This window comes from Trachemys scripta, chromosome 4 (assembly GCF_013100865.1).
Source record: "Trachemys scripta elegans isolate TJP31775 chromosome 4, CAS_Tse_1.0, whole genome shotgun sequence".
Classification (NCBI taxonomy): Eukaryota; Metazoa; Chordata; order Testudines; family Emydidae; genus Trachemys; species Trachemys scripta.
This window is the reverse complement of record NC_048301.1, coordinates 56,961,554-56,976,855: the sequence shown is the minus strand read 5'-3', so window position 1 is coordinate 56,976,855 and position 15,302 is coordinate 56,961,554. Positions and strand designations below refer to the sequence as shown.

The window sequence follows — 15,302 nt, the reverse complement described above, 5'->3', positions numbered from 1 at the left end:
CATGCCGCTACTACGCCGAGCTGCATGCAATTCTAGGGGGGGCTGCCACCACTACCCCACCTTTGTTCGTGGATTCTGGGTCGGGGATAGTCTCGACGCCTGAGGATTCTGCCGATGGGGTAGAGGAGGAGGAGGAGGAGGAGGATGAGCTTGCAGAGAGCACACAGCACTCCCTTCTCCCCAACAGCCAGGATCTTTTTATCACCCCGACTGAAGTACCCTCCCAAGCCTCCCAAGCCAGTACCCAAGACTCTGACCCCATGGAAGGGACCTCAGGTGAGTTTACCTTTTAAAATATAAAACTTGTTTTAAAAGCAAACGGTTTTTAATGATTACTTTGCCTGACTTTGCATTCGCGGTCAGTTCAGCTACTGGAAAAGTCTGTAGCTACTGGAAAAGTCTGTTAACGTGTCTGGGGATGGAGCGGAAATCCTCCAGGGACATCTCAATGAAGCTCTCCTGGAGGTACTCCGAAAGCCTTGCCAGAAGGTTTCTGGGCAGTGCATCTTTATTCCCTCCTCCATGGTAGGACACTTGACCACGCCATGCTTGCAGCAAGTAATCTGGTATCATTGCCTGACAAAGCCTGGCAGCGTATGGTCCCGGTGTTTGCTGGCATTCAAGCAACATCCGTTCTTTATCTTGTTGTGTAATCCTCAGGAGAGTGATATCACTCCTGGTAACCTGGTTGAAATACGGGAACTTAATTAAGGGGACAGAGGTGGCCGTTCCTACTGGGCTGTTTGCCTGTGGCGGAAAATAAATCCTTCCCTGCAGTTAGCCAAGCGCAGATGGGAAATTGGCCCTGAGTTTTTCGCGTTTGGCTAGCAGGGATCTTCCCTGTTACCAGCCACGCGGTGGGGGGAGGGTACCGTGATCATCCCAGAGAATTCATGGCGGGGGGGGGGGTTAGTTTGTTTTCTGGTGCTGCTGAATGTTAACAGAAAAACCGCAGCACTCTACTTGCCTGAAGGGGCCCAGACAAGCCCCACCACACTGCCCCCCCCCCCAACTGGCTGAGATTGGCCAGGCTTCTGCAGCACTCTACAAGCTATGCTTGGTATGTGGGAAAGCACGGCGCAGAAGCTTACCATGGCCGCATGCAAGCTGAATTCTGTTGCCCAGACCTGTGATCTCTAGCAGCAAAGCCACAGGCACTCAGCATTAAGAGGCAAAATGCGACCTTGCACAGAAATCACATGTGCTATGTAATGTGAACAGTGTTGGTCACCGTGAAAGAGTATAAGCATTGTTCTGCAAAATGTAGCTTTTAAAACAATTCTCTCTTTTTTCCCCTCCCTACAGCAGCTAGAAATTCCTCAAGCCTCCCTCCTCCATCCCGAAGGTTATCACAGATAAGGCGTCGTAAGAAGAAGACGCGAGACGAGATGTTTTCTGAAATTATGCAATCCAGCAGGAGTGACAGAGCTCATCTAATTAAGTGGAAGGAAACAGTTTCAAAGTATAGGAAAGAAGTCAGTGAACGTGAGGACAGGAGGGACCAACGTGAGGAGAGGAGGGACCAACGTGAGGAGAGGAGAGACGATCGAGATGAGAGATGGCGGCAGGAAGACGAGAGGATGAAGGATGCAACGCTGGGGCTGCTCCGGCGTCTGGTGGAGGTTCAGGAACGGCTGCTGGAAAACAGACTGCCGCTTCAGCCCCTGTTCCACCCTCCCCCCTCCCCATGTTCCGTATCCTCCTCACCCAGACGTGTAAGAACGCGGGGGGGGGGAGGCTCCGTACACCTTCCCATTCCACCCCAGTAGACAGCCCAAGCAAAAGGCTGTCATTTTTTTAACCTTTTCTTTGTGGCTTTTTCCTTCCCAGCAATCCTCCTCCCAAATACCACCCGGGTTCCCTCCCTCTTTTTCTAATCTATTAATAAAGAATAAATGATTTTTAAATGATAGTGACTTTATTTGGTTTGAAAGAAAGCTGGGGGAAGGGGCAGGGTGGGTTCCTTACAGAAAATCAGTCAGTAAAGGGGGAGGGTTTTCATGAAGGAGAAACAAACAGATATTTCACACGGTAGCCTGGCCAGCCATGAAACTGGTTTTCAAAGCTTCTCTGATGCACAGCGCTTCATGGTGTGATCTTCTAATCGCCCTGGTGTCTGGCTGCGCGTAATCAGCAGCCAGGCGATTTGCCTCAGCCTCCCACCCCGCCATAAAGGTCTCCCCCTTACTTTCACAGAGATTGTGGAGCACACAGCAAGCAGAAATAACAATGGGGAGATTTCTTTGGCTGAGGTCAGAGCGAGTCAATAATGAACGCCAGCGACCTTTTAAACGGCCAAATGCACATTCTACCACCATTCTGCACTTGCTTAGCCTGTAGTTAAACAGCTCCTGACTCCTGTCCAGGCTGCCTGTGTATGGCTTCATAAGCCATGGCATTAAGGGGTAGACTGGGTCCCCAAGAATAACTATGGGCATTTCAACATCCCCAACGGTTATTTTCTGGTCCAGAAAGTAAGTCCCTTGCTGCAGCCCTTTAAACAGAGTAGTGTTCCTGAAGACGCGAGCGTCATGAACCCTTCCCGCCCAGCCCGCGTTGATGTTGGTGAAACGTCCCTTGTGATCCACAAGTGCTTGCAGCACCATTGAAAAGTACCCCTTGCGGTTTATGTACTCGGTGGCTTGGTGCTCCGGTGCCAAGATAGGGATATGGGTTCCGTCTATTGCCCCACCACAGTTAGGGAATCCCATTGCAGCAAAACCATCCACTATAGCCTGCACATTTCCCAGAGTCACTAACTTTCGTAGCAGCACCTGAGTGATTGCTTTGGCTACTTGCATCACAGCAGCCCCCACAGTAGATTTGCCCACTCCAAATTGATTCCCGACTGACCGGTAGCTGTCTGGCGTTGCAAGCTTCCACAGGGCTATCGCCACGCGCTTCTCAACTGTGAGGGCTGCTCTCATCTTGGTATTCTGGCGTTTCAGGGCAGGGGACAGCAAGTCACAAAGTTCCATGAAAGTGCCCTTACGCATGCGAAAGTTCCGCAGCCACTGGGAATCGTCCCAGACCTGCAACACTATGCGGTCCCACCAGTCTGTGCTTGTTTCCCTTGCCCAGAATCGGCGTTCCATGGATAGAATCTGCCCCATTAACAACATGATCTCCAAAGCACCGGGGCCTATGGTTTCACTGAATTCTGTGTCCGTGTCTGTGTCCATGTCCTCATCATGCTTGTCGCTGCGCTGCCGCCGCCGCTGCTTCCTCTCCTCGTTTTTCTGGTCCTGGCTGAGCATAAACTCCACGAGAACGCGCGAGGTGTTTACAATATTCATGAGTGCTGTCTTGACCTCAGCGGGCTCCATGCTTGCCGTGGTATGGAGTCTGCAGTGTTCACCCACCCAGGAAAAAAGGCGCGAAAATGGTTGTCTGCCGTCCGTTGCTTTCATGCAGGGAGGGAGGGAGGGAGGAAGTGAGGCTGTACCCAGAACCACCTGCGACGATGTTTTTTGTCCCATCAGGCACTGGGATCTTAACCCACAATCCCAATGGGCGCGGGAGACTGCGGGAACTATGGGATAGCTATGGAATTGCTACCCACAGTGCAACGGTGCAGAAATCGACGCTAGCCCCGGTACTTGGACGCACACCACCGAATTACTGTGCTAGTGTGGCCGCACTCATTTCGACTTTATACAACCTGTTTCTCAAATCCGAATTATCTAAATTCGGATTAATCCCGTAGTGTAGACATACCCTTTGAGTGAGAACTGTGGGTCCTTTGGTCTTTCTGTAAATGGAACAAACAGTCTGTGAGACTTTCTAAATGGTTTGGTTCTGTCCAGACAGAAGACTAGCACCCTTCTGACAGCCAAAATATGGAGGACCACTTCCTCCCTGGGCTGGTGTGGCTTTGGGAGGAAAAAAGGAAGGTGAATAACTTGATTAATATATGGTGTCAAGTATCAGGAGGTAGCTGTGTTAGTCTGTTTCCACAAAAACAACAAGGAGTCTGGTGCCACCGGACTTCTTGTTGTTTTTGATTAATATACAATTTGGAAGATACTGTAAGTAAAAATTTAGGAGGCGGTCACAACAAAACATTTCCCTGAAGAATACTGTAAAGGGAAGATCTGCCATTAAAGCCCCCATTTCACTGACTCTGAATGGAAGTGATGATCACCAAGAAAGGCATCTTCATAGGCAGATGAAGTAGGGACAGGTTATTCAAAGGGAAGTTTCATAAGGCAATTAAGGTCAAGGTTTAAATCCCATATAGGGGTTGGCTCTCTAATCTGCAGAAAGACTCATCAACCTCTGGATGAAACTTGCCATCATGGGGTAGGCAAACACTGAGAATCCCTCTAGAGAAGAGTGAAAGGCTGTGGCAGCCACCAAGTGAACCTCAACAGAACTCATAGAATTAAAAAACAGTCAGGTCTTTCCAACAAGTAATCAAAAACCACAGAGAGGGAACAGGTGAAAACTGTCGCTGGACACACTGGTGATGAAATCTCGCAGCTTTTTTAGGTAATTATTTTGCATAGATATCATCCTGCTGTTTAATAATACCTGTTGTTCTTCTGACGTGCAGGAAGTCTCTATCCCTGAGAGCCATGAGGAGCCAGGCCCTGAGTCAAAGAATGTTCAGGCTGGGATGAAGAGTCCAACCAGAATTCCAGGATAGCAGATGAGGAGTGGTCGGGACGTGTAATGCTGGGCAGGAAGCCTGACAAACCAGGAAAGGGCATCATATTTTTCAGCCCATTTGGTGCAATTAGAATCAGTCTGGCTCTGTTCAGCTGCTTCAAGAGGAGAGGTGTGGGTAGATGTGCATAGAGAAGGCTGTGTCTCCCAAGAATAAGAAATGCATCCTCTTGAGACTGATGATCCAGTCCTCCCCTCAAGCAGAATTTCTTGCATTTCTTTGTTAGCAGCAGTTGCAGAGAGGTCCACCTCTGGGAACTTTCAGGTTAGAAATATGTGTCTAAGAGTGCAAGGGTAGTGTTCCCATTCATAATCTTGTGAGAAGTGCCTGCACAAATTGTCAGTCATGGTGTTCTGAATGCCTGGAAGGTAAAGGCTGAGATGAGGATGTGATTGGCTGTACTCCAGTTCCATATGTTGCTTTGACACAAATGAGGGGGGAATCTCGCCCTCCCTAGCGATTTATGTAAAACATGCAGGCTATGTTGTCCACCAAGATTTTTATGGATTGGCCCCTGACGAATAGAAGAAAGTGTAGATAGGCATTTCTGACTGCTCTTAATTCCAAGAAGTTGATGCAGAGATAAGCCTCTTGGACAAATCATTTGACCTGGATGCTGTGTTTGTCTAGGTGCACTCCCCACTCCACAAGAGTTGCATCCATAGTTATGGTGACACTTGCCTGTGGATTCAGAAAAGAGTTTAAGTCAATCAAAAGGGAGGTCTTCCATCGTATTTTGGATCTTCATAGAAAAGCTGTACAGAGGCAGCTGAGAGGCTTGATGTATGACGACAGTGGTAATTGATTGAGCTGCAGGGTACACCTAGGGAGGCTTTCAATGAGGTCCTCGCTAAGAGGTGACCTTCGTCTATCACGGCCTTGAACTGGTCTTGAAGTCTGTAAAGAAGGTGTTCAATAAAGGTGTTGAATTTACCATAATTTGTGTGGTTGTACTTTGCCATCAGAGCCTGGCAATTTGTGATCCTGAATTCTGCAGGGTTGCAGAAGAGTAGCTCTTGTGAAATCAAGTCACTTTTGTCCTGACCATATGATGCAGACTTCAACAGCAGAGTCCAGGGAAGGGAAGGGGTAGGGACGGGGTAGGGACGGTTTTGTGGCCTGCAGCATGCAGAGGGTCAGACCAGATGATCATAATGGTCCCTTCTGACCTTAAAGTCTATGAGTCTATGAGTCAGTCCAAAAATGTTGATGGCTTATAGTGCTTAGCAGTATGGGATACCAGTTTAGGTACCAACGGTAGCACAAAGGAATCCATATATGATACTGATTTCTTTAGTGCAAATCATTTAGAATCTGTGCTGGAGAGATCATGTTTGGTCAACACCAAGGACACTTTTGGTACTGAAGTATACTTGGTTCCATTGATCCTGGAGGAACTGTAAGTCTTTTATGAGCACCCAGTACCAGAAATCTTGGAGCCTCAATGATATTCCCTCTGTGACCTGACATCTTCAGAATGGTCAGTCTCTGAAGTGACTTAGATTTCTTTGAAGAAGGCTCTCTGGTGGGAGAGCTGGAACTCTTCCTCAGAGCCTTTTTTGATGCCCTTCTCTCACGAAGATCCTAGTGAGCTGGATACAGAGGTGGATAGGGCACTAAATGCACTCAAAGGCCGCGGTATGAAGGGGATCCTCTGAGCCTGGATCTAGGCTGGTCTGAGGGCTTTCCCCATCATCAAGAGTCTAAATTTGATTTCCCTGTTTTTTTTCTAGATCTGCTTTTAAAAGATGTGGCAATCTTATAGTTATTAGGGACATGGGTGTCTCCCAAACAGTGGAGGCACTGAGAATGTCCATTGCTAACTGGGATGGACTCCCAGTATGAGAGGCAGTCCTTGAAGTCTGGGTATCTTGGTATACCACAGCAACAACAACCCCCAAGGAGAGTCCCTCTAGCATAAGCAAGGGAAGTGGGGAGGGGAGCAAAAATACCTCTTAGTCAAATAAAAAAATTATCAAATCATAAAATTAACTAAATTAAGTAACTACACCAACACTAAGGCTAAATTATAATCTGAAAGCAAACATGCTAGATGCTCAGTCTCTGACCATAAGACAGTTCTATATATTCTCGGTGTGGAGCACAAAGATATCGTGAGAGTGTGCACAAGCTGAACAGGCACTGCTACTGAACATCTCCAATCATAAGTGCATGCAACACCTGAAGCGGAGCATCCATAAGGACACTACATGAAGAAGAATTAGTATTTACTAGACATACCTAGTTCTTGGTCTGGTGGCTCAATATTATATCCATAACCAGCAAAAGTCCGAACAGCTTCACGAAGACTGTCTCTATTTGATTTTTTAGTACGTTCATCTAATAATGCATATGGCACCAGTCGGGGATTTCGTTTGTTCTTAAGGTCCTAAAAAGAAGTCACAAGAAAGTATTTAAAGGAAATTGTCTTTTAAACTTCACACAACATGTATGTAATGAGATACAGTCAATATTAACTTATACTCTTTCTTTTCTGCATAAAATATAAGCTTAGGGGTCTTTCTCCCTCCCCCCCCCCCCAACATAAAAGTCATAGTTACATCATAAATAAAAGGCATTTTTATAAATATAAATGCTAGTAAATACAATACTTAAACACAAAAGTCAGCAACTGTTACTACACATAAAACAAGAATGAGGGGAATTAAGGAAATATGTCCCTGAGAAATTTTATAATTAACTGAGTAACTATAGTGTTACTAGTTTAAAAGAAAAACTAATCTCTCTCAAGCCCTGATCCTACAATCAGATCCAAGCAGGTGGTCCATGCAATCTATGGACCAACTGCATGATCAAAGCCTATTAAAGTTTTTCATATATTAGATGCAGTACATGGTACAATCTATGTTTATATTTTCCTCATATCTAACATCCAACAGTGATTCAGAAATAGTACTTTAACTATGCTCAAACTCATCAGTTCTACAGCTTTCAAATGTCACTGACAAAGTGGTTCTTACCTGCTGAATGCCATAGGTCCATCCTTGTTTTATTCTGTCTTTTGCCCAGACATTATGTGCATTCTCTGCAAGTTTATCAACTAAAACTTCTTGAGAAGGTAACAATTTCACTTCAGAAAGATCTAGAGGGGCAGGTTTATACCCATTTGACATCATGTAACTATAACCCAATAAAAACAATAGTAAGCGTGAAAATTATTTTGGAAAACTTAAAAACAAACTTTAAAAAATACATTTTTTTCCCACAAGGATGGAATTCTTAAATTTTCCATATGGCATTTAGTGTGATTTTCTCCTCTGTCTCCATCCCTCACTCCCCATTTATTTGTGGAATCCATTCTAAGTTATGACAAGACCCATGACATGGAAGCTCTGTGATGCAGACACTCTAATTTGCCACCAATTTGTACAGCACCTACTTCACTGGGACCCAAATCCTTGCTTGGGTCCTTAAATAGCTGCTGTAAAACAAATAACAAAATATTATATACTGTGCTTTTTAGCAGAAATTTAGATTTATATGTTTATATTTTAAACATTAGAAGATATATTTATATTTTGAACATTTCTGTAATGTTTGACTTGAAGATTAATGGTATTTTTTTTAAAAAATCATGTAAGTTGTAGAACGGGGCAGGCAACCTATAGCACGCATGCCGAAGGTGGCACTCACACTGCCTGGGTCCTGGCCACCGGTCTGGGAGGCTCTGCATTTTAATTTAATTTTAAATAAAGCTTCTTAAACATTTTAGAAACCTTATTTACTTTTCGTACAACAATAGTTTAGTTATATATTATCCACTTATAGAAAGAGACCTTCTAAAAACCTTAAAACGTATTAGTGGCACGCGAAACCTTAAATCAGAGTAAATAAATGAAGACTCAGCACCCCACTTCTGAAAGGTCGCCAACCCCTGTTGTAGAATATAGTTTGTATTTCAATTAATATGCTTTCTATTCAAAAACACTAGCATCTAATGATTATATATTTTAATGGCTTCATATATAACCGAGTAAAATAAATAAAACCAAGTATTTTAAGACATCTTCTGAGTTTTCTGTAGAGTATTATGTTTAAAATATAGTTTAAATAGATCAAAGGCTTTGAAGACCTTACGTAACGCCGACAGACCCGGTCCTCGGCAGGCACGCTCAAACCAGGGACCTCTGTAGCTTAGTACATGAGCCTCTACAGCAGGGATCGGCAACCTTTGGCATGCGGCTCGCCAGGGTAAGCACCCTGGCGGGCCGGGACAGTTTGTTTATCTGCTGCATCCACACATTCGGCCAATCGTGGCTCCCACTGGTCGTGGTTCACTGCTCCAGGCCAATGGGGGTGGCGGGAAGCGGCGGCCAGCACATCCCTTGGCCCGCGCCGCTTCCCGCAGCCCCCATTGGCCTGGGACTGCGAACCGATCCTTGCTCTATAGCTCTAAGGCTGTAGAGCAGACTCATTTTATCTCTCTCTCTAAGTGGTCTCAGTGCCATTAGATGGTATAGGACACCACACCAAGAAGGTGTGTAGGTTACACTTACACAACAAAACAGTCCCTGAATAGCATGAATATTTTGTCTTTGCAGGACTGGGCCATTAATATACAAGCAGTCACTCAAAAAATCTCACAATAAGAAACTTCCACTGACCTCAGTGAAGCCTCATATTCTAGCAAGCAGTTTAGAAAAAGATTAAAGCCTTTTGTGCTACAAATTAAACCATGGCCTAGAGATACGGTATAGTGCCAAGGTACTTTACCTTGCACAAACCACCAATCTACTAAAGTGTTTCTCATATGAATCATACATATGACTAACACAGGCACAAACTGGCTTTTAGTTTATTGTAGAAAGGAATAACATCAAAAGAGTTTTTCCACTGCTGAAAAATGCTTTTGGCAATTAAAATCTTGGAAAAGGTTTCCTTCACTAATATCAAATGGTTCAAGGCCATCTCCCACAACAAAGAATTGCTGAATTTACTGCTCTCTTCAGAATCATAAACTTATTCTTCCCATGTAGAGCAGAATTCATTCCTTTTGCTTACTGCACATGTCACTTTCCTATGCCAGAAAGAGTGACCTGTGGAGAATGACTGCAGCTTTGTCTTCAGGATTTTGCAAATGGATGGCAACTTTAAATTGTGTCAGGAATGTTATGGTATTACCATCAGCAGAGGCTGAAAAAGAGATGTGCTGAAGCAGCATGTTCCCTGCACCATCTTTGCCACTTTTGGGGCTGTGCAGGTTGCTTGAAGGCCCTTGAGTGGAAGAGACACTGTGGCAGCCTTACACTAATTCAGCTTCTCCATTTTCAGACTTTCTGCCATCAGTGGCCCTATCCTCAAATCAGTAGTGAATTCAGCTCATTGAGGGTTTAGAGCAAGAAGGAAATAAAAATAAAACTACTCCATTAAAGTTCAGAGAAAGCCTCCAGCAATGAATTGTACTCTACTATACAATCATTTGGAAAAGACCTTTTCAAAGGCAAATGCCTTAAAGGAAACTTGTCCTGGCCTAGAACACTAAAGACCTGATCTTGAACATATTTATCCCCATGAGTAATCCATATGTGTACATGTTTGCAGGATTGTGTCCCAACTTCCTAAAAGTTATCTCCAACTCTTTTTAATACTGAAGAAGTGTTTATTACTATTGTTGATGCAAAGTACCATACAAAAGGTAAGTATGCTGAGAATACCTAATTAATGCATAATATTGAATTGTGTTTTCCCAGTGTTGCATAATAATTTGAGTATTAACTAAGATGTCTTTCTTACGTAATTTAATTATTACTGGTTATATACATTGGTTTAAATATCAATAGAGGTAGATTAGTCTTGTCTTTGTACATTTTTGTATACAGTACAATACTTTTACCCAAAATGAAAAAGCAAATGGAAAATGGAGACAGTTATATGGAAGAGGAGCATACCCTTTTAAGTACAGAACAGTATCATCTACTATATTTTGCTACATGATAAAAGAAACTTTCTATTCTGGGGTTAAACAAGGCTAACATCACAAGATAAAAAGAGTATGCTAGTTCAATATAGTCACCAATGCATGGCTATTTTTCTCACAGCCACTCCACAAGGTGACATAATACAGCAAGATTGGCAGTCAGCAATCATCAGTGGCCAGCTGCTGGAAACAAAAATTTGCTGTTGCAAGTCAGCATTCATGTGCCCAGGCAGTCTGTATATGTGAAACTTTCATAGCATTTAGAGTGAGCATTATCAGCTGAAAATAAATTTCTTAAAATAATGTTTACCAAAACAATTGCAAAGACTATTGTATGTTTAAGTAACACACAAATAATTAATAATTATAATCAATGCATGATAATTATTGTTAAAATACATACTTTTTAGGAAGTTTTACTTTCTTAAGATCTTCCTCAGCTGCTAGATTAGCATGAACAATATGACATCCAAGGGCCAAAAGCGTTCTATAAAGATAAAAAGTTGGTTGTTGTAAAATATAATGAAGTTACAGCTCCTATCAGGTGTTAAAGAAAAATATAGCAGTCTCTTAAATTATTTTGTGTTATTAGTAATTTTTCATATTTGAAACACTTCAAATGTACTTCTAATTTAATTCCAGATTTATAGGCTTTGGAAAAATGAAGACTTTGATTTAGCAAAAGTCAGCAGAAATAGGATTACAAAATGAAATGAAGGACATTAGCATCAAAGTAAAAAAAGAGTACAAATGAATGTTTTAAAAAATATGGGTCAAATCTTGCTTGTCCTCCTGCAAGTTAGACTCGCATGGGATTTTTATCATGAGTAAAGTCAGCAGAATTTAACTCTTTTTTTTCTCCTCTATATCTCTGCAAATAAATGACTAAATTCTGCCCTTTAAACATACACACAGAACTCCCAGTGAAGTCAGCAGAAATTGTATAAATTATTTTGAACAGAATTTGGACCCGATTTTCCATCTGACTTGCACATTTTGGAACCATACAACACACTTAGACAACTTAGACAAACACCAGTCAGGGATGGTCTCAATAGTACTTAATCCTGCCCTAAGTGCAGGGGACTGGACTAGATGACCTCCCAAGATCCCCTCCAGTTCTATGATTCTATCATTTTAAAATAGCAGAATCAGCCAAAATATAAAACTTGATTTCTTTTTAATGTTATATTTAAAACTCACTTTAGGGTTTCCGTTGACATTTGTAGGTTATAATTCTTCTCTGTTTCAGGTAATTTTGAGAACTCCACGAGACAAGGGTGTTGTCTTTTATTATCATCCCGTATCTATGATAGAATACCAGAAAAAGATATTGTACTGTTACCACACTCAGACTAATTTCAGCACAGCAAAAATAGACTTGTTCCTTGCACAGATAAAGCTTTTACAAACTCTACCATCCATCCTACGATGCCTTATGACAACTATTCAGAATTATATAAATGAGTCTTTCCATGATAAATTATGAAGTATGGAATAACACCTTTAACCTCTGAAACACAGTAAAAGATGTAAAATCATAGTTAGTGAATGAAAAGGTAAACAATAGACTAAATACTGCAGTCCTTACTCTGTGAAAACTCCTACTGCATGTCTGAGCCAAGCTCATTTGCTATTCTAAATTGAAGAGTAGCTGAAGAATAACTCTTCCCCCTGAGTTAATCTAACCATTTCTGTTATTTATCCTGTGGTGTCAGAGAGATATTGCTTCTTTCTCTCAGCAATATTAACCACTAAAGAATTAGTAGCATGGTGTGAAGATAAAAAACTCTGAGTCCTTGAGAGGTGTATATTTCTTGTCAGCCTTTTGCATGTAGGTGGTATGGTGGCTGAGTGTTCCATTCAGCTTTAGCAGATTCCAATAATGCTTCATTAATGGAAGCGCTACATATCCTGACATCTGAAGAGAGTTTAGTAATTTAAGATGAGATTCCTGGATCACTTCCAGATGGATCTGCAGTGCATCAGCTCTTTCAAATAATCAGCATAAGAAGGAAGAGAGCACGACAACCTCATCAGGGGAAGAAGATGAGATCTTCTCTCCTGTGTGTTGATCATATCTTCCTGCTGTGGCAATTCAGGTTGTATACTTTCAATCTCCTTGCTAAGACACTTATGCATTCTCCTAAACTACCCCTATAAGGATCCCAGGGATTCCAATAATGCCATTGGGGGCCCCATATGTGTCAGGAGGGGGACGCCAAAGGAACCTTTCCCAAGTCTTATAAGGATAATGATGAGATTCTCTCCCATCAACATGCTTAGAATATCACCAATCTGAATAAAATTCTGAAAGGGGAGCCACCAGGGGATATATGGGAGAGAACTGTATATTTGATGAGACTCCGAGGAAGATGTTTTTTCAACAGATTCCAATACAAGGGAATGATGCTCTTCTGATACAGAAAGGTCTCTGGGTAATAAAATTCTACCCATACCAGAGAAAGGAAGGGGAGGCATATGCTCCTCCATTCCTGTCTGTACTATGCTCTGATATGATTGAAGACCGAAATCATACTGTACCATCTGTTATCATAGATGGTACCGCATGACCCTGCACCAACTGCTTGGTACACATCTAATTCAGTATCCTATGCTTCCTAAGCACCAAAGGGTCCCCCCACAGAACTCATTTTTCTGAGTGGGAGCCAAGATTGACTTCCCAGAGTTTAGGATGCGACCAAGACGGTCGAGCAAGCACAGAAGGGATACAGTGATCCAATAAATGGTTTGATAAAGGATTTAAAAGAGGTGTTTGTTAAAGGAGTGGGAATGGCACAGTTTGGGGCTCTTATGACAGGCACAGCAGGTAGGCAACTCCTCTCCTCCTTTATAGCTGACCTTAACCCTCATTCTCCACAGAGTATGTGCACTGGACATCCACCCCATGCTTACATAATGAGTTGCATCATCATAGGCTAACTCCCATTCCATGCTAGACTCAACTATGCCCCCACATTGGAGCCTTCCCCTCCCCAGCCTTGGTCAATCTGATAGTGAGGGGAAAAATCCTTACTCCCCCACCCCCCTGAGAAAGCAGCAACCAGTATAGTGCCCACAGCAGATCCTGACCAAACTTGGTATTTCGCCTCTTCCAAGGATGGGTGCTGCTCTGCTTGGTCTGGGTGAAAAGGGGTTTCTTCTGCTTGGTTTGGCACCTGTTTACACTCACCCCTCTCTTCCAGTCACCTAGGGGGAATGAGTCAGTGATGTCTGTGCCTCTCTGCCCTTAAAGAGGAATACCCCTTCCCCGCAGCAAGCCAGACAATAGCCCACTGTTTAAGGTGCAGTGTGGTCATCCTCCATCAACTTTATCTACTTCTTTTTTTTAATGCAGTTATATTTGTGGCATTCATAATATGTCCTTGTAATTAGTTCCACAGGGTGACTGTGCACTCCGTGAAGATGAAAATTGTCCTTTTATTTGTTTTAAACAACTGCCTACTAATTTCATTGCGTAACCCCTAATTCTTGTGTTATGTGAAGGGTAAACTATACTCCTCTATTCACTTTCTCCATACCATTCATGATTTTATAGACCTCTATCATATCCCTCCTCAGTCGTCTCTTTTCCAAGCTGAAGAGTCCCTTGTAATCGCTGCTTGTATGGATGCTGTTCCATACCCCCAATCATTTTTGTTACCTTTCTCTGTACTTTTTCCAATTTTATATATATTTTTTGAGATGGAAAAAACAGAACTGCACAGAGTATTCAAGGTGCGGGTGTACTAGGGATTTATATAGTGGCATTATGATATTTTCTGTTTTATTATCTATCCTTTTCCTAATGGTTCCTAGCATGTTTTCCGGGAACTATCCACAACGACTCCACAATCTCTTTCTTGAGTGGTAAGAGCTAATTTAGACCCATCATTTTATATAGTTGGGATTATTTTTTCCAACATGCATTACTTTGCACTTAACATTGAATGTCCTCCGTCATTCTGTCACCCAGTCATCCAGTTTTGTGAGATTCATTTGTAACTCTGTGCAGTCAGCTTTGGACTTAACTATCTTGAATAATTTTGTATCATCTTCAAACTTTGACACCTCACTGTGTACCCCTTTTTCCAGATCATTTATGAATACGTTGAACAATACAGGCTCCAGTTACAGATCCTTGGAGGACTCCACTATTTACCTCTCTCAATTGTGAAAACTGACCATTTATTCCTACCTTTTGTTTCCTTTCTTTTAATTATTACTAATCCATAAGAGGACTTTTCCTCTTATCCCATGACTACTTAGTTTGCTTAAGAGCCTTTTGTGAGGGACCTTGCCAAAGGCTTTCTGAAAGTCCATATACTTGTTGGCATCCTCAAAGAATTCTAAAAGATTGGTGAGACATGATTTCCATTTACAAAAGCCATGCTGACTCTTCATTGACCTATCATGTTTATCTATGTGTCTGATAATTGTGTTTTTTATTATAGTTTCAATTCATTTGCCAGGTACTGAAGTTGGGTTTACTGGCTTGTAATGGCCAGGATCCCCTCTAGAGCCTTTTTAAAAAGTCNATTACAAGCCAGTAAACCCAACTTCAGTACCTGGCAAATGAGTTGAAACTATAATAAAAAACACAATTATCAGACACATAGATAAACATGATATGTCAATGAAGAGTCAGCATGGCTTTTGTAAATGGAAATCATGTCTCACCAATCTTTTAGAAAG

The 15,302-nt window shown here is 42.4% G+C and overlaps 1 protein-coding gene across 1 annotated transcript in view; it reads right to left on the bottom strand.

Annotated features, from left to right (window-relative positions):
• RYR3 (ryanodine receptor 3) overlaps positions 1-15,302 on the bottom strand; it is a 563,198-nt gene that overhangs the window by 326,535 nt on the left and 221,361 nt on the right. The window contains exons 25-28 of the mRNA XM_034768994.1: positions 11,811-11,914; positions 11,011-11,094; positions 7,651-7,810; positions 6,911-7,058 (exon numbers count right to left, since the gene is read on the bottom strand). Coding sequence (XP_034624885.1) covers positions 6,911-7,058; positions 7,651-7,810; positions 11,011-11,094; positions 11,811-11,914 — 496 coding nt within the window. The remainder of the gene's footprint in view (positions 1-6,910; positions 7,059-7,650; positions 7,811-11,010; positions 11,095-11,810; positions 11,915-15,302) is intronic.